The 19,834-nt window shown below is 46.8% G+C and overlaps 1 protein-coding gene across 18 annotated transcripts in view; it reads left to right on the top strand.

Annotated features, from left to right (window-relative positions):
• The window catches only part of Dysf (dysferlin), a 197,870-nt gene that overhangs the window by 156,432 nt on the left and 21,604 nt on the right, over positions 1-19,834 (top strand). For all 18 annotated transcript variants that reach the window (XM_050165387.1, XM_050165383.1, XM_050165380.1 and 15 more), the window contains 6 exons: positions 7,460-7,558; positions 13,206-13,334; positions 13,590-13,745; positions 15,602-15,693; positions 17,215-17,385; positions 18,864-19,006. In XM_050165387.1, coding sequence (XP_050021344.1) covers positions 7,460-7,558; positions 13,206-13,334; positions 13,590-13,745; positions 15,602-15,693; positions 17,215-17,385; positions 18,864-19,006 — 790 coding nt within the window. The remainder of the gene's footprint in view (positions 1-7,459; positions 7,559-13,205; positions 13,335-13,589; positions 13,746-15,601; positions 15,694-17,214; positions 17,386-18,863; positions 19,007-19,834) is intronic.

Here is a 19,834-nt window from a genome sequence, read left to right as displayed (position 1 = left end):
TCCCTTTTGAGCTCTCATTTTTTCCTAATGGCAGAAAATCCCTGGTAATCTTAGGCATTTTAGGTTTAAACTTAGTCACTTTGGGCTTACTTTTCCCCTCCACACCCCAGAGTGGGGGGTGGTGGCTAAATTCTGGTTTGGCCTTCCTTAATGTTATTTCTCCAGGGAGGGCGGCCTGGTTCTCAGTACCAGTCCACCGTGGCGTCTCTGGGCTCTGACTGGGGACACATGGATCAGATTGAGCTTTCTGCCATCTTCTCTTAGTCCTTCCTCTCCTGGGTCTGTCTGTCTGTCTGTCTGTCTCCCTCTTTCTTCTTCCCGCCCATCCTCCCTCCCTCCTGTCCTAACCTGCAGGATTAGCTGTGGAGTGTGTAACACTAATGTCCCATGTCACTCTACAGGACTACAGGAAGTGCCAAGGACTTTCTTTTGTTATATCTATGTGGCTTCCTGTCCAGTGCCTTGGCACAGTTCCTTGGAGCCCTCTGGCTAGCTGTATACCAAATTCCACAGTTTATAGAGGATGAATGCAGGAGAAGTTAGGATGATTTGTCTGAAACCATCATAACCCTCTGGTTCTTGCTTCTATGCCCCTTGAAAGTCCATCTTCTTATTCTATGATGGAGAAGAACTGGCTGGACAAAATGCTTCCTTAAACATTTATTACCATTGCTTTTTTAGATAGGTCTCATAGATCTTAGGCAAGCCTCAAGTTCACTCCGGAACTGAGGATAACCATGAACTCCTGGTCCTCATTCCTTCATCTTCCAGCTGTTGGATTACAGACGTGCATCAGCGTACCTGCTCTGTGCAATGCTGGGGAACAAACCTAAAACTTCACACAGACTAGGCAAGCATTATATCAACTGAGCCACACCTTCAATCCCTTAGACACATAATTTGATGACACGTTATCTGTTCTTTGTATCTGAAACCAAAGATAGCTGCTTGTTTCTCTCCTCCAATGTTTAAGAGCTCATATACCCATCACATATCTCCTGAGATGCAAGCTATTACCAGGAAGTAATCTACAGATCTGAGACTGGTCATGTGATCAAAGGTTATGGGACCCTGACCCCATGGGAAGACACCAAAAAAATAAAGACCTAAGTGAGGTACAGCTTATGTCTGGTGAGTATGACCGCTGTGTAGACAAAGCAAGTTTTGAGGGGGGTAGAAATTGCTCAGAAGGAGGCTGTACATAGAGAGCGGGAGAGAACGGATGAGAGGGCATTGGAGGAAGACTTTAAGGGGAAAGACGTGGTCCTGGATCAATGGTGTAGAACTCAACACTCAGCCATTTGAACAAATTGGATGCCATCTTCATCAGATGAACTTTGCCTGCCTGCAGGAGGCCATCAGGAATGGGGCTTTTGACTGTTGGCATTTCCTCATGGAAGGAGGAGGTGGGGAGGGTCAATGGACCCTCACCTGAGAGTCCTGTGCTCTGTCTCAGCCATTTGGATTCTGCCCTAATTGCACAAGTGCTTTGTGGGCCTTGGGAGGTGCTAGAGTATATAGTCTTGTGAAGGTTAGCTGAAGGGCCGTTGCCTATGTGGCCATGAGGAAGCCATCATGCTCGCTGGGTGAAGGACTTTCCAGGGTGGCTGCTTTGATAACTCATGTTTCATTCATGATCTTGGAGTAATCCCAGGACACTCACTTGTTCCTCTGGGTGAACTTGGGTGGAAACATACTTTGGTTTGTAGTTGGGATCTTATGAGGAGGTGGTAGGCACTGATGGCTCCTCCCCTCAGGAGGACAGAGGCCCTTCAAGAGAAAGGCAAGGGAGTGTTAGACAAACTTGGGACCAGGAAGCCTAATATTACTGGAAGTGGGGAGCTGGCAAGAGAGCTGCAGGCTCTGACCTGAGTCTTGTGAGGTTCTCGCAAAGGCTTTAGCTTATTCCCAGTCCGCTGACAAGACATCAGAAGGCCTTGCACTCTGAGGACCAGGATCCACTTACAGATTATAGGGTTGTGGTGGTAGGAGTGGATTTAGAGACAGGGCAGTAAGAGGAGAGAGACTGGAGGCCAGTGGGGACCAATATGAGGGGACAGGGCCTGATGGCAGTAGCAGTGACAGGGTGGAGGTGGGGAATGGCAGATTCAGAATGTGCTCTGGAGCTGGGACTGAGAGTTGCTGAGGGCTGCCTGTGGGGATGAGGAAGAGAAGCCTAAAGCTGGTCTGAGCATTGGGAGGAGGGGCTGCCAGTCATTTACGGGAGGAAGGCAACAGGAGGAGTCGGTGGCCTGCTAATAACCAGGGTGGTAGGGAGGCTCATAAGGCATTCACTAGACCTTTGGAGGCACGAGTCATTAATGACCTTGTAAATACATTTGGGTAGTTCAGAGAGAATGATAAGACAAGAATTATAGACAAAGCTGGAGGTGAAGCTCAGTGGGTAGAGCACTAGCCCAGCATGCCCAGAACCTTGGGTTCCATTCCAGGCAGGCCCTGTATAAGCCAGCCATGATGGTATCTGTAACCACATAGCACTTGGAGGGGCGAGGCAGGAGGATCAGGAGTTCCAGGTTATCTTCTGCTATACAGTGAGTTTAAGGCCAGCCTCCTAGATGTGGGACTTTGCCTCAAAATTATAACAACAGCAACAAAAGATGTTCTTGCTAGGCACTGGGGAGGCAGAGGCAGGCAGATCTCTGTGAGTTCAATATCGACCTGGTTTATATAGCCAGTTCCATGGCTACTTTGAGAGATCCTGTTTCAAACAAATGAACAAAAAGTTGTTCTTAAGGAAGCTGAGTATAGCTGGTGGTGGTGGAGCACACCTTTAGTTCCAGCACTATGGAAGGGACGGCAGGCAGATCTCTGAGAATTCAAGGGATACCTGGTCTACAGAGTGAGTTCCAGGACAGCTAGGGCTGTTACACAGAGAAACCCTGTCTTGAAAAACCAAAATAAATAAATAAAATTTAAAAAGCTGCATATACAACAAGCTTTAGACACTGTTTAGTGCTCAAATGTTTGTCTGTTAAAACAAAATAATATCCACTTTATCCATTAATTCTTAAAATTTATTGTGTGTGGGGGGGGGCATGGAGAGGCCACATGTTGGCCACATGTGTGGAGGTCAAAATACAACTTTTGGAGTTATTTCTTGGCCTTCCACCTTGCTGAATTAGAATTTCTATTGTTTCTGCTTCACTGTGAGCTCCAGGCTCACCCATGAGCATCTGAGTCCTTCTCTGGTGTGGTTCCATCTCTCTATAGGACTGCTGGGTTTACAGATGCCCCCCACTGTGTGCACTTTTCATGTGGTTCTGGGGATTGAACTTAGGCTTGTGTAGGAAGCACCCAGAGCCACTGAGCCATCATTCAGGTGTCATGCCGCCCAGTTCCTGCATGCTTAGAGTAAGTCCTTGAGATTTCCAATGTTCTTAGTGTGAGCTTCTAAGCTTGTGTTTGATCATTTGTCCTTTTTTCTAAGTTTTTTTTTGAGATGTCTATGTCCACACAAGCCCTTATTTAAAGTGTGCAGTTTGGTGGCTTTCCTCCCCGTATAGTGAAAGAGTTGAGCAGTATCCCCATAATCCATTTTAGGGTATTTCCCTCTCTGCAGGAAAGAGTACCCACTCCCTGTAGCCTCCGCCATCCCCAGCTCTACTTGGCCTTCAGTCTCATTTCATACCAATGCAGCTATGCAGTGTATGTTCTGGTGATTGGCTTCTTTTGCTTAGCGTGTTTTCAGGGCTCATCCAGGTGGTAGTATGTTGCCAAATGTTGTGTGGATAACGTTCTCCAGAAGACATGCTTTTGAGTTATGTCCACCTTGTGGCCGTTCCGAAAAAGGCTGCTTGGCACTTTCTAGTGCCTGTTTTTGGATCATCCTCATTTTTCTAGGATGTGTGTCAAGAGTAGACTGGGGGAAGGGGTCACATGGAACGCACTCCTTGCCTCTTTTCAGAATGGCCAGGATGTTTCACAGTGTTCGCCATGTTTTACATTCTCACCAGCTTCTCCCCACGGCCCCTGCCACTGCCACTGTGTTACCTGCCTGTCTGAAGAGTCACCCTAGTGTGTTATCTGATTCTCATTGTGGTTTTGGTTCACATCTCTCTGATGACGAGGTGGGCAATGGCCATGTTTTATATCTTATTGGCTGCTGTGTATCTTCCCTGCAGCAATGTGATCTTAAGACTATTGCCCACTGTCAAAGATTTATTTTATTGTTTTATTTATGGATCTCTGTGTGAGTTTATGTACACCATGTGCATACAGGAGTCCTCAGAGATCAGAAGAGGGTACCAGATTCATTTCTGGAACTGGAGTTATAGGTGGTTGTGAGGGACCATGTGAGTGCTGGAGATTGAACCTGGGTCCTCTGCAAGAGTAGTATAAATTCTTAACTCATGAGCCATCTCTCCAGCCACCTTTGCCCATTTTTAAGTTGTATTTAAAAAAAATCGAGTTGTGTGGGTTCTCTAACATTCTAGATACAGCTTCTTATCAGATGTAGGATTTGCTAATATTTTCCTCCCATCCTACCAATTGTTCTCTTCCCATTCTTGGCAACGTCTTTTGAAGCACAGTGACTTTTGAGGGGAGAGGGGCAGTGAGATGGTTCAGTGGGTAAATCACTTGCTGCACAATTCTGGGAAACAGGGTTTGGTTTCTGTAACCCATGGATACCGATGTGGATGGGGAGGACCAACTCAGGACCATCTCTCCACCCCTCAAACATCTTTTCTCCCTTGAGCCAGAATCCCACGTAGCCCAGGCTGACATCACACTGGTGGAAATGCTCCTGCCTCAGCCTCTAGCGTACTGCGATGACAGGTATGAACAGCTTCCCTGGCTCGTGATGCTTAGCTATCTCTGGTGAGCCATCCTCATGTTCTGTAATGATCCAGCCGGACCTCACCAGGTCTGTTCATCTGCAAGTTTTGTATCTGTACTCAGGAGTGAGAGTTATGCATGTTCCCCTTCCCTCCATCTCTCCTCTGTGCTTCTTAGTCACAGATGAAGGGGAGATTTTTCATCTTTTTTTTCTTCTATCCTGTGCACCAAAAAATAATTTATTCTTTAAAGACTTGTAGAACTTTCTTCCAAATAAAAAGTCTCCTGGCTTGATAGCTCCCTTGGCAGGTACTTTTTGAAAGTGCTTTCTTTCACTTTTAAGGATAGCAGTATCTTCTTGTTTTCTATTATTTTTGCATCGATGTTAGCATTCATATTTTTCTAGAAAAATCTCCTAGTTTATCTGGATTTTTCCAGGATTTTGTCATGGATTTGGGACTATTTTATTCTTCCCCATAATCTCTTTTTATTTCATCTCTTTTTTTTGAGGGTATTAGTTATCAATTGTGATATTCCCCTTTCTGATACGTTTATTTCCTTACAATTTTACTTTAAATTTAATTTTATGTTTTACTTACTTTTTTGCTTTTTCCAATCTCATAAATTATCAGGTTATTTATTTTTATCTTTTCTGTATAAAAGCAAGAGCATTTCAGATTGAGTTTCCCAGTGCCTGTGGGCCTGTCTGCAACCTGGGTGTCTTGAATCTAGTCCTACTTTTCTCTGACTTAGTGGGGTTATAAGAATATGTCTTTAAATGTCTAACAGCCTGGGACATTTTATCATTTCTTATTAATGTTAAGCTTTATTGAATAGTCAGAGAGGTGACCACCATGGGTTTATTTCTCAGTTTTTATTGAGACTTGCTTTTGGCTCTTTTCCCCCTAAGTGCTCCAAGGGTTCCAGAAATAAAGGTATTCTTCCTGTTTTCAGTTCTCAAGAAGTCTGTCTATTTGAGTGTTACTGTTGATGGTATTATTCTCCTCCTCTGTCTCCTAGTTTCCCTGCCTCTCTGTCTCTGTCTCTCTCTCAGTGTGTGTGTATGTTTAAAGACAGAGAACAATAGAATATTTTTCCCACAGCTCTTGTGTTCCTGTCTTTTCTTTGTGTCAAATACGCTGGTTGGCTGCCTGTCTTGCCAGAGTTAACCTGTTAAAGTTTTAAATACCTGGGCTGGGAAAGGAAATAAACCTTAGAAAGAGTCAAACAGCTAAACAGTGTCCCATTCTAACCACTCCTACCTAAGCCTGTATGCTTGTCTCAGTGTTCTTGTATGTCCTGTGTGTTTTCTGTGGGAGCACATGGATGATTCGGCATGTTCACCTCCCTTGGATATGACTGTAAACATTGTCTCCTGTGTGCTGGTCTTTGTGTGTGTTCAGTGAGAGCCTGCCTGCAGCAGCTCTTACTGTAGACATTGTCTTCTGCGTGCTGGTCTTCATGTGTGTTCAGTGAGAGCCTGCCTACCGCATCTCTTTGCGTTGCTCTGTACTGGTGTCTGATGGAGCCCTCTAAAGCCAGAAGTTCTGTCTCCCTGCACTTTAACCCATCTGAACCATTTTTTTTTCTTTTGTGGCTGCAGAAGATCCTCCTGGTAAGTGACAGTCTCATGCTGACACTCATTCTCTGCTGTGTGGGGTCCTGGGAGATGCTAGGACTGCACTTCCAGGATGGACAAGAACTCTGGGCACCTCTGGTACCCACACTGCCTGCTTGGATCCTGGTGCAGCTTCTAGGAGGTGTTCTACTCAGCCTTCAGTCGTGGTTTCAGAATGTTACCTGCCAACATCTTGCTCTTAGCCTTTCTCACTGGACTGCCTGGGTTTCAGTGATATGGAGAAGCCTCAGCCTGAGGGTTTCTGGGGCCAATCCTTCAGGGAGCTTGCTGATTCTCTAAGGAAAAGGCATATTCTAGAACAGAGCTGGGAAAGGGCTGAGGCAAGAGCCGAGCTGGAAGGTGTGGAGGGAGGTTTGTGGGGCAGGTAGCGGGCCCCTTCCAGTGACTATGGCTGATGAAGGGCAGATAGGACAGAGCGAGTTGTCACAGCTCACTCTGTGCTCCCTAGCTCTCCTCACTGAGCAGCATCTTGAATAAAAGTCATGTGACAAATGCCTGCTCATCTTTAGGACTTCTGCCTCGATTCCACCTTGAGAAGTCTGCATTCTGGTTTCCAGTTCAGAAGGCAGAGGTGTGGACCGGGTCACTGAGCTGCCCGGGCTCTGCCTTAACCTTATTTTTAGGCAATGCTTTCTCCATATCCTCCCTGCAGAGAACTCTGCTTACTCTTTGGACCGTAACCAATTTGTTCCTGGGATGCTACATGCTACTGTGGTTCTTCCTGCCTCACAGAAAGACAAGAAAGGCCTGAGTGCCTGTTGGGAACAGGCCATTCTATGGGGATGGAGCCAGGCCTGAGCCAGTTGCTCAGTAACATTCAGGTGGTACAAACTTCCCCTGTCAACACGGCCTTTGCCCCAAAGCGGCAGAGGTTTCTGGCTCCCTGTTTTCCAAGCCCCTTGATCACTTGCAGGCAAACCTTGGGATCCAGGTCATCCTGAAGCCTTAAGAGGAAAACTCCCATTCAGAAGGCCTTGATTGGCCCATGGTCTCTAAGCCCTCTCCTCCCTTCTCTCTGCTCAGGAGGAGGAGTTCATTGACTGGTGGAGCAAATTTTTTGCCTCTATCGGGGAGAGTGAAAAGTGCGGCTCCTACCTGGAGAAGGATTTTGACACACTGAAGGTAAGCCCTCTCCCCCAGTGTCCCCAGTCATTAGGTTCAGGGATGAGAAGCGGGGAGTTACACTAGGACACCAGGGATGTGTTCACGAGTCCGCGTCTAATGAAAGGTCACCCTACGTCAGGGTGTGGATTTGGAGCGAGAAATCAAGCACTGTGGGAGAGTGTTGACAATGCTGGAATAAGTGCTGGCTGTGGGGCGGGTTCTGTGGAGTGTTGGCCAGCAGGTGTGGGCTCCTGGGCTTGATCCCCGGTATCAAAGGACGAAAGACAAATGGAACCAACCAGCAAGATGACTCGGGGGTAAAACTGCTTTCTACCAAGACTGACGTTCCTAACCTGATCCTCTGGTAGAGTCTGTGTGTGTACCATGGCATGAGTGTGTGTATACACGCTAAATGAATGATAAATATAAAAATACCAAGAAAGAAAATGCTGAAGTGTTTTTAGGTGAAATGTTGCCAGGGCTTGCTTTAAAATGCCTCTTTAGCTGTCTCTCTCCAGAAAGGAAAAAGGGAAGTGAGGCTGGCCCTGCCACAGAGTTTCAAAGTGAAGAATTTCTAAAACTGCGAATTGCTGATGTCCCTAACCATGGTGGCTGCTGAGGGCTTTGTGGCATCCTCCTGTTGCCTTTGGAGGTTTTGGGAAACCATTCTGCAGCAGAAATTCTGAAGTGAGCTCAAAAGTAAAATCCAATTGAGAATATACCTCTGGACCCCAACCTTTGACCCTTACAAGAGACAAAGAAGTTATCTAACAAATATAATTAAGATGCTAGACTTTGTTTCTATGAATAAAAACAGAGAAGTGTCCTTCAATTTCTGGTATTTTGAGGACATTCTACAAATACAATTATACTTTTTCTAGGTTGACTAGTTTTTAGAAAGATAGCCAAAGTTGACTCAAAAAATGTTCTCCAAGGTGTTATGTGGTCTCCGTTGTCAGGTGACCAGCTACCTCCAAATGTCAGATACAATGTATGAGTTTTCATGCTAAGTATGTATTGACTATGACATGGAACACGCTTTCCTGAATATGATTTCTTATTTATATGAGTACAGTCAGATGACCTATGTTGTTTATTCTGGACTCTAAAATGATGGTGAGCTTGTACTTCACAGCCTCGTTCATGGTTGGGAGAGCAAGCAGAGGACTCAGGCCAGGAGATGAAGGTGCCATAAAGGGACTGGACTAGGGAAAGTTTCAGCTAGGTGGAGGGGTGTGGGCTAGGTCCTCTGCCTCTGAAAGCCCTGGGTGGGGACTCTGGATGGGACAGTTTCACAAAGCGGTGGTGTCCCCCCAGTCCCCTGGACTCTTGTCTGGTTGCTGGACCTAGAGTCCTGGCTGCCCTGCCATGGAGCCACAGGAGCCCAACAGCACCTCCGGCAGCAAGTCCTTCTGGCTTTGTGGCTGGGCGTGTGAAGCTGGGCAGACAGACAGAACTATTTGCGTACCAGGAAGAAGGTTTGGCCGGTTAGGTCTGGCGTAGGGTGCGATGGCCTTGCCAAGAAATGGGACAAAGCAAGCAAGGGTGAGGATTGCTGCCAGGGTGGCCGGAGGCCCCAGCCTCCCGTTCCTCAGGAGGATGCCGGATGCGGAGCTGGCACTCGGCCTCCTGCTTGACCTCTCTGAGGAGGTCTCCAACAGCAGCCAAGTGAGCAGAGGCTCTCCAGAACAAAGGCATCCAAACTATTTCTGGGACAAAATAAGACCTGGAAGGAATGCTGGTCCTTTAATATCGGTAAATATAGGAAGACTACCATTACCAACAAAACCAGCTTATAGTATGACCGAGGGATACAGAGAGAAAAAGAACTATACTTTGGAAATGTCTAGCAAAGGGGGTAAAAGCTCATGGTCTAAACAGCAAAATAAAGAAATCCAGGGCACAGCAAAAAAAAAAAAATGCATTAAAAGCAGAAATCAGAAAAAGTAAAGAACATATTAACTTTCCTAATAAACAAGAATGCATCAAACTCTCCTGCTAAATGATAAGGACTTCGAGACTACATTAAAAGTCAAGATTCATTGCACTCTCCTTAAAGTAGAATGGCTGGGGGAAAACAACATTTCAGGAAGCAATATTTCATGCTATCTTGGGAGACATAATCAGGTTAAGTGTAAATAAAGAGGAATCGTGTAGAATTTAAAGTAGAAAGCAAAGAACAAAGCAGTGGTTTTCTTTCTTTGGTAAAAGATGTATTTCCCAAATAAAAGCTCCCAGAGCTTTGAAATACTCAGAGCAAAAATAGGGATATATAAAATTTTATCTTAAAAGGTAACATCTCAAAATAGCAGAAATTAAAGTTGAGGAGGAAATTTTAATATCCTACATCTTTGACCAAATAGACAGTAAATAAAAGAACCAAACAACAAGCTAAGGCTTTTCTTTAAGCTCCAGCTCGTTACGTTGCCACTTAATAAAATGCTCAATTTGTAGTCTTGAAACAGGCAACAAAAATAATTTTAAAATGGAAGACAAAAGTAATAAAAAAAAATAAGGAATACATTTTCTACCTAACGCTCAGAGTGCATTTATAAAACCTAATCACAAATTAGGTTAGTGATAAGTTACCCAAGACAGAAATCAGTCAGGACATATTAAAGTACAATAAATTGAGGAATTAATAAGTTTAAACAAAAAGTCCATCCAGTTGGAAGTTTATAAAGTATTTCATTCGGACTCCCAGCATGAACATGCCTGCATAAGTCAGCATTTTCCCCCTTTTCTTTTGGAAATCATTCAAACCCACAAAATCCATTTTTCAGAGAAGCTGGAAACAAATAAAAGCCGCAGACTCCAAAATATAAGTAAGGGCTGCTCAAGGACAACTGAGATTGGGCAAGGGCCACGGGACATGAAGGATGATGGCAGCTCATGGGGACAGGTTCTCATAAAGCCCTGTGAAAGTGTACTTCCAAGTGGGAATGCGGTAACTGTGTCAGACAGCGGCTGGATGCACGGGCTTTATTGCTGTTTCTCTTTACTTTCCTATACTTGGAAATTTTCATAATAGTCTCAAAGTGAATCGCTTGCAACGTGAAGTAGGAAGTGTGTGTGCCTCTTGTTTCCAAGGCTGCAGGAGCTCTGAAGGCAGGTCAGGCTGACTGCAGAAGCCTAGACCTGGTGTGATTCAGAGGAGCTGGGTAGGTGGAGCGACATGGAGGAGCCATGTCTGTAGGAGGCCTTGTGCCTCCATGGTGGGAAAGAAGGAAATAGCCGAGCTAGAAAAAGCCAACTCATTTAGTGGTTAGTAAGTGTAATTGCACAGCATTAATTCAAAGATCCAAAGTGGAAAAAAGAAGAGAAAGTAGAAATCAAACCAATAAAAGAGAGAAGAGGCCACGTGCCTACCAGGACTGTTTTGCCAGGGAGCAGAGGAGAAGGAATGTTTCACTGTGAAGGTTTTAGAAAGGAAACTTCAGAATGGGAAGCATATAGGAAGGAACTCAAGAATGGACAAGGTCCCTGAACGGGAAGGACTCTGGCAGCAGAGAAAGCATGATCTTGAATGGTGGCCAGGACAGAATGGCAGCGTGGAAAACACAGTCAGGGCATAGAGGGTAGAGGTGACAGTCACGACACGAAGAAAATGGAGAGGGAAAGTCCTAGGCACAGACAGAAGGCGGCAGGTGCGGAGGCCAGGGACAGGAGACCGGACACTGCGATCATCAGAGATTTTGAGAACGACACCACAAACAGGGAAGTCAGACAGAAACATGTAACTGTTTAATCAAATTTCGCCGTTGTGAAAGAACACTTGAACATATGGTTTGAAAAGGTCCTTTTAAAATAGAAAACCAGCCAAGGTGACTTCAGCTTCCCCAACTACACAAATCCAGAGACCCTGAAACAGCACACAGCATTGTCAGTGACACACAGGTGGCAGAGGGCCAGCCATACTGCCTGGCAAGCATTCGGGCAGCAGCCAGCTGCTGAGGGGGGGGGGGGTTTAGCACCTCCCAAGGATGGTTCCTGGGACCAACAAGCTGAGATTTGGAAAGAGTTATGATCGCACTGTTCTCTGGAGCCCAAGTGAACTAGCGGGAGGGTCAGGGTAGCAAGGCCACGGAAACATTGTTCTTACTGAAGATGTAGAGGGTAAGGATGGCAACAGTTAGTGCAGAAGGAGGGAAGGTGAGGTGCGCAGTGAGTTCTCACAGTTGTGTTGTAGAATAAACGGAGTGGACAGATCTTTTCTCAATTGATAAATTATGTCTGTAAGTAGGTTTTAAGCAAACGGTGTCAAGGTAAATATTGAGGAGGAGAATCTTGCCTAAAACTGGCTGCTGGGGATGAGAAAGAGGAGGAGGAGGAGAGTGGGGATGAGGAGGGAGAGCCGACTATAGAAAGAATTTTAGGAAAACATATGAAGCTAGAAATTTCCAAGGCTATGTAAATACAAATGTTTGTAAACCTTAGACCCGAGCCATCTGCCTTATCAGTACATGTAGCACCAGTCACTCGTTCTAGCCTTTCCTTCCGCTGTGGCCACCACCGCCCCATCCCCCTTCTTCCCTGCACAGCCCTTGCTGCCTGGAACGTACTGTGTGTACCAAGTTGACCTCAAACTCACAAAGATCTACCTGCCTCTCTGCCTCCCGAGTCCTGGGATTAACAGTGAGGGTCTCTATGCCTGGCCTTACTGCAACATTCACTATCAGGTCTGGAAATGCTCTCTAACTCCAATAGAGAGATTCAGGTAGAGAGGTTGGCCACGTACCAGGCTGAGAAGAAAGCCTTGAGTTTTTGAGAAGAGGCAATGACCCACGTACCACTTTCTAACCGCAAGACTTTTCTAGTTTTAAAACTAGAAACAAGACCCCAAATCCCCAGATCCTTCCTTACCTGGAGAATTCAAAAGACATTGTACTTTTAAACACTTTTGGGAGGCACGAGAACTTCTATGCCCTAGGCTGTCTGTCCTCAGATTCACCATGTATTGGAGGATGGCTGGGACCTTCTGAGGCTCCTACAGTGCCTGGGTGCTGGGATCACAGGCATGCACCACCATACTCCTCATCATACTTTAAAGAAAAATAAGATTTGAGAAGAGGAAACAACACAAACTATTGCATATTAAGAATTCAGCCATAAAATGCTAGACCTTGAACTTTACTTAGGGCTAAGGTAGCATTCAGAGCCATCTTTTAACCTTAAGAACTCATGTAAATTATAAGAGATTGGAAACCAATAAACAGTCAAGGCTGAGATCAAATGATTCAAATAAAGTGAATTACAGAATATTTAAGAATTATGACTCACTCTTTACACAGAAAATTAACTTTTCATTTGTTTGTAATCTTAATCCCTTAAAACATGTGACTTTTGTGAGTCTCAGGTAACTTGAAAAATCTGATTAAGCTAAAACCCTACACACTAGTAGACTAACAATGCCTTCCTCCTCTCCCTTCCCTGGCTTTCTCTCTTTTCATTTCTTTCTCTCCCCTTTTCTTCCTTGTCTTCCCTTTGTCCACCACTCCAACCCCACCCTTCTGTTTGCTTTTGTTCTTCTGTGAACGTTTGATCCGGTCAAATGTACCACCCTCTCTTCCTTCACCCACACTGCCTGTTTCCCTCCCTTTCCTGTTTCTTTCCTTTCTGTCCCCCTAATTTCTTGCTCTTGATTCTCTTCTTCTCCCCGTGACAGGTTTATGATACACAGTTGGAGAATGTGGAGGCTTTTGAGGGCCTGTCGGACTTTTGTAATACCTTCAAGCTCTACCGAGGCAAGACTCAGGAGGAAACAGATGATCCGTCTGTCATCGGAGAATTTAAGGTCCGTCTCTGGCTTGACCTATGATCGTGAGGTTGCAGCAATAAGCAAATGGGGGAGGGGCAGTGGCAACAACAACCATGGTGCTGCTACTGGTGTCCTTGGGGGTGACCTTGTGGTTGTTGCAAAATTGGATGGTGGTGCGGGCCAGTTTGGGGCTTGGCTCGATGATCCCCATTGTGATGGTGCCCACAAATGAGAGCAATGTGTTATTGACAGTGATGACAAAAATGAAAATCAAGTCCCCATTTTTTTTAGGGTCTCTTCAAAATTTATCCCCTTCCAGAAGACCCATCCATTCCCCTACCCCCAAGGCAATTCCACCAGCTGGCTGCTCAGGGTCCCCAGGAATGTTTGGTCCGTATTTACATCGTTCGAGCATTTGGCTTACAACCCAAGGACCCCAATGGCAAGGTAACATTTTTGGAGCCCTTGGTCCCCTGAGAGCAATAGCAAGCTTGACTTGAAGAAGGCAGACAAAGTTCCTGTCTCAGGAAGACCACAGTGAACCAGGAAACCCAAAGACACTTGCAGAGCTGAATATGAGCTGGGGAGTCTATGTGAGGAGCAACCTCAGGGAGGCTAGAGTCTCTTTGGGACTCTGGAGAAATGGGAAAACGTTGAAGGAAGGAATAGGACCCTTGTGGGCACATGAATGTTGGGAGGCTGGGAAGGACAGGAAGTTGGATTTTAAGAGTGACAGGAGCGTAGGTGAAGGCTAAAAACTGATTGCTTAATTCACAGGTAGAACTGGGCTATGGCATGTGGTAACGGGCAGAGGTTCAGGCTGAGCCTGGTGAGGTTTCAGTCTTGGGATGGGAGGAGTTCAGGGAGGAAGGCGCAGGCTGGTGACGTCTGTGGGCTATGGGGCTAGAGGCACAGGGAAACGGAAGGCTTGTTCTGCTAATGTTGAGGGTCTGTGGGGACTGGCTTCGTAAAAATTATTTTTATTATTACTTTATGTGTATGAGTATTATGTGAATATACATATATGTGTGTGTGTGAGCATGTGTGTGTGTGCCACATTTGTGCTGGTGTCCGCAGAGGCTAGAAGAGTGCACCGTTGGATCCTCTGGAATTGGAAGTAGAGAGAGTTGTAAGATGCCATGTGGGTTCTGGGAATAGAATCAGGGTCCTCTGGAAGAGCATCCAGTTCTTAACCTCTGAGCCATCTCTCCAGCTCACAAAATACCACAGTAAAATATCATTTCTCTGGATTACTGAGTTTTTAGATCTCCCATTAAATTTCATGTCTGAAGCAAGAAACAGAGCTAAGTCCTGGCCAGAGATGGAGGAGGAGGGGGAGCTGAAGGAGTGGCATTGGCAGAAAGCAAGGAGCTGGAAAGGGAGAGAGAACAGCGAGGCAGGGGTGGCGGCTGGAGTTCAGAGGTCCAAGCCTGGGTCCTTCCTTGTCTTCTTAGATGGGTTCAGGGCCAGGATGTGTCCCTATGGTTGAGGGCAGAAGCCTGGTATCCCATCCACACAGTCCGGCCTTTCAAAGATGAGGGGTCACACACTAGATCCAGCCTGGGCAGCACAGGTGGCCTCCTGTTCCTCTCTCTTGTCGTATTCCTGCAGAATGGTGCAAAGTCTGCTGGTGCTTACAGGTAGCACCCAGAAGACAGGCCCAGGCTGTTCTAGCTGACAAAATGTGGCCCTGTCTGTCTCTTTCCATCTTTAGAAATAGGCCATTTGAAGATAGAGGGGACCCCAATCGTGCCTAGGAATATATGGTTGCATGTGTATGAGGGTTGGGGTCTAACCACACCCACATCTTCTCATGCGCCAGTGGGTCAGGAGTATAGGACACTCACCCTTCCCACTGCTGGATGTGAGGCTAGAAGACCTGTCTGGCCATAGCGTGTGACAGGGTGAGGTATGTCATGATATGTTGGGATTGTGGTATGGTACAGTGTATATAGTGTGGTGTGGTGTGGTGTGGTTGTGGTTGTGGTGTGGTGTGGTGTGGTGTGGTATGGTATTGGTATGGTATGGTATGGTGTGGTGTGGTGTGGTGTGGTGTGGTGTGATGGGTATGACATGGTATGGTTTAGTGTACTGTCCTGTTGTGTGGTGTGGTGTAGTACGGTGTGGTACAGTGTGGTGAGGTGTGGTGTTGTATGGTGTGATGTGGTGTCATGTGGTATGGAGGATGGGCCCGGGTCCAACAGGACATAATCTGTTATAGCTCCCCAATGGCCATTGGAAGCCAGAAGCGCCAATGACTCCTTGACCCAGTGATTTTATGTGTACATTTCTGTGTCCTCCAGTGTGACCCTTACATCAAGATCTCCATAGGGAAGAAATCAGTGAGTGACCAGGATAACTACATCCCTTGCACCCTGGAGCCTGTGTTTGGAAAGTAAGTAGAAAGTGGCTCGGGTTTGGGGTAGAGGGACTGGCATGGATAACTCATAGTTCAGTGGGCAGATGTGGCTGCCACTCAGGAAATCTTCATCTTTAGCAGAACCTTTATCTTGGATCTTTTATGAGCTTCTGGCTAAACACAGAAACAGTTACCTCAAAGACCAGAGACTACATGAGTACTCAGAAGATGCATTTCTTCCTTCCTTCCTTCCTTCCTTCCTTCCTTCCTTCCTTCCTTCCTTCCTTCCTTCCTTCCTTCCTTCCTTCCTTTTTTCAAGACAGAATTTCTCTGTAACTTTGGAGCCCACCCTGGAACTTGCTCTGTAGACCAGGCTGGCCTCGAACTCACAGAGATTCACCTGCTTTGCCTCCCGCGTGCTGGGATTAAAGGCATGTGCCACCACCACCCGGCAGAAGATGCATTTCTTATAGTGTGAAGTTCCCATATATCCTTCACCCCAATCCCCTCTTAGCATCTTACCTGACTGGTACATTTGCCCAAATGAGGACATTGTCTCTGGTATTAGCTAAGAGGCTTTATGAGGACCTGCTGCTTTTCCACCAGGGTACCTTACTCTCCCTATCTGTCCCAGATGTCAAGTCACCAGCAGTTACATTAGTGCCCACATGCTTTTTTGGGAGTCAGCTAGAGGACCCAAGACAGCCAGGCAGGAGGGACTCTAAGAACGAGAGAAGGGGGCTGAGTGCTATGGTATATTGGTGGCTCCTGGGAGCCCGAGCTGCTGTTTGGTCATGAGTGTTTTAATGTGTGTGTGTGTGGGGGGGGGGTATGGCTGTTGTTTCTCTAGCTCCTGTGGATTTCTGGTCTTCCCATCTAGCAAGTGACACATTGCATTCATGCTGACCTCTCTTTGCTCAGTCAAAGCCACTCTGTCTGCAGATTTTGGAGAGAGGCAGTCCTGGCCAACAGCAGTTTGCCACCATACATAGGAGAGGATGGAGGGTGGGGAGATGAGGTTTCATGAGCTGTGGCACCTAGCACAGGGATAGTGGTTATGTGGGGTGTGTGTGTGTGTGTGTGTGTGTGTGTGTGTGTGTATAGATTCCACAGGAACTCCCTTCTAAGAGCCATTTCCATAAGCCCTTCTTTCATTCCATCTTGGAAGTTGGTGTATAGCCCCGAGAGTCTAGAAATAGGTTTTGGATGTGCCCTCAGTTACAGTTTCCCGTCTCTGTCTCCTGTTGCCACGGTAGAAACATGGGTGTCAGTGTTGTATTCCATCTCATTCATCTATTCATTATGGGGTGCACGAACCAGGAAGCCAGCTCAGCTTAGGAAAAGCACACATGTTTACACACACACACACACACACACACACACACACACACACGCATAGAGGCCTACCCAGTACAGCTGCACTGTGGGTAGCTTGTTCTAGAAGTGACAGGAGACCTGAGGAGGGTAACCCCTCTAGGTTGACTTTCAATCCCCTGCCCTTGTCCTGCTGCTCCTTGCCTCCACACTGGGTGGCTGAGACTGCTGGCTCCCCTACAGGATGTTTGAGCTCACCTGCACCCTGCCTCTGGAGAAGGACCTGAAGATCACACTCTACGACTATGACCTCCTCTCCAAGGATGAGAAGATTGGAGAGACGGTCATCGACCTGGAGAACAGGCTGCTGTCCAAGTTTGGAGCTCGCTGTGGGCTCCCACAGACCTACTGTGTGTAAGTGCCCAAGGCTGGCTCTAGGCTCTCACAGACCTACTGTGTGTAAGCTCCAAAGGCTGGCTCTTTTTAAAAATTGTTTTTATTGAGCTATATATTTTTCTCCGTTCCCTTCCCTTTCTCTCCCCTCCCTTCCTACCCTCTTCCAAGGTCCCCATGCTTCCAATTTACTCAGGAGATCTTGTCTTTTTCTGCTTTCCATGTAGATTAGATCCATGTATGTCTCTCTTAGGATCCTCATTGTTGTCTAGGTTCTCTGGGATTGTGAATTGGTTTTTCTTTATTTCTAAAAGCCACTTATGAGTGAGTGAGTACGTATGATGTTTGTCTTTCTGGGTCTGGGTTACTGTTGAAATAATTGGAGCGGCGGGGCTGCGTCCCCAGCACCCCGGCTCCTGGTCACCTGGCTAGCTTATGCCCCCAAATAACAACACACAAACTGTATTCTTTTAAACACTGCTTGGCCCATTAACTCTAGCCCTTACAGGCTAATTCTCATATCCTGATCAACCCATCTCTAATAAACTATGTAGCACCGGTCTTACTGGGAAAGATTCAGCCTACGTCCATCCTGGGTCAGAGCTGCCTGGGAGAGAGGAGCCTGGCATCTCTGCTCCAGAGAGCAGAGCTGTCAAGTCTGAGCTCACTTCCTCTTCCTCCCAGCATTCTGTTCTGTTTACTACACCCACCTATGTTCTAAGCTATGAGGCCAAGCAGTTTGTTTATTACTTAACCAATGAAATCAACAGATTGATATATGACACTCTCACATCAGGTTACCTCACTCAATATGATGTTTTCTAGATCCATCCATTTCAAAGGCTGATTCTTACTTAGAATGAGATGCCAGCCCAGGTGTTCTCTCCTTGAACATAATGGGAAACCCAATTGTTCCCATCCCACAGATGTGGAAACAGAGGCTTGTAGACTAGCAAGATTATGGTTTGAATCTGTGTATCCAGCTCTTAATCATGTCACAATTTAGCCTTATTTTTGAGACAGGGTGTCAGTGTGGCCCTGGCTGTTCAGTAACTCACCTTGTAGGCCAAGCTGTCCTTAGACTCAGAGTGCTGAGATTAAAGACATGCACCGCCACACCTGGCTTCAGTCTCTTGTGACACACACAGAAAGGTCTGCAGGACTGGGTACCTAGAAGGATGGAGGGAGGGATGACAGAGAGAAATAACGGAGAAGATAGCATGAAACACATGCTTCAGCTGGGTCTGAGGGGATACTGTGACTGCCAGGGGCTTTTGCATATGGCATTTGAGTTCCAGTTTCATAAGGGCTTCAGTCCTTCATTCTTTGGGCCTCTGTTTTCCCATCTGTCTAATGGGGATGCTGAGCTATGGGAAAGGACACAAGCTCTGATCGTGAAGGGTTGGCAGTGTTGTGTGAGTGTGGGGTACAAAGGCTACCGGAAGCGCCTCCCTCTGTTCTTGGAGTGTCTCATTTTAGTCTTTGTACTTGGGCCTCAGCTCTGGACCAAACCAGTGGAGAGACCAGCTCCGCCCCTCCCAGCTCCTCCAACTCTTCTGCCAACAGCACAGGGTCAAGGCCCCTGTGTACCGGACAGACAGAGTGACATTTCAGGATAAGGAATACACCATTGAGGAGATAGGTGAGCTGCCCTGTTGTCCCAACCCTGGTGGGCTCTTTGTCTCATCAGAAAGACCCAAGTGGATACACCCCATATCAGCAGAGTAACCTACCAGTTTGTAGGTCAGAGGTCAGGGCAGAGCCAGATCAGCTCTCTGTCCAGAGCCATGGTGAAGTCATCTGAGGGTGTCCTGGTTAGCCTTGCTTGTCAACTAGGTATGGTCTGGAGTAATCTGAGAGGAACTGTCTCGGTCAGGCTGGTCTGTGGCCATGTCTCTGAGAGATTGTCTTGGTTGATGCTGGAGGGCTCAGCCCGCTGTGAGCGGCACCGTCTCTAGGTAGGTGGACCTGGGCTGTGGAGAGAAGTGAGCTGAGCACGAGTGCCCAGCGAGCCAGTGAGCAGTGTTCCTCTGTGGTTTCTGCTTCCGTTCCAGCACTGACTGCCCCTCAATGACAGATCATACCTCCTCTGAGCTGCTTTTGGCCTGAAGGCTTTATCACCTTAAAAGAAAGCAAACTAGCACAGAGGGTGAGATTTCAGGCCAGTGTGCAGCAGGGTGGAGGTCAGGGGCAGGAGCTGTCTCCTGTGGGCTTCAGTGGTCAGACTTTGGTCAGAGCCGGTTGTACATCCACCTCTGAGGGGCTCTTGCTACTGAATTAGGCTAACCTGCTTGCTTGACCAACATTTCCAACCTCCTACACATAAGCATCCGGGGGCAACCAACAGGCATTGCCACACCCCGTCCTTGCCCTTGGTTCTGCCCAGAGTGGTGGCTGAGATGCCTTGCCACATGCTCCCCATGTGTCTGAGATGCCCACACTCCCACATCGCCCACCCAGAGCAGTTCCA

Source organism: Alexandromys fortis, unplaced genomic scaffold, assembly GCF_014885135.2.
Source record: "Alexandromys fortis isolate MF-2015 unplaced genomic scaffold, M_Fortis_MF-2015_v1.1 scaffold_158, whole genome shotgun sequence".
Classification (NCBI taxonomy): Eukaryota; Metazoa; Chordata; class Mammalia; order Rodentia; family Cricetidae; genus Alexandromys; species Alexandromys fortis.
Note: the sequence above shows the minus strand (reverse complement) of the source record. Positions and strands in the feature narration are given on the sequence as shown.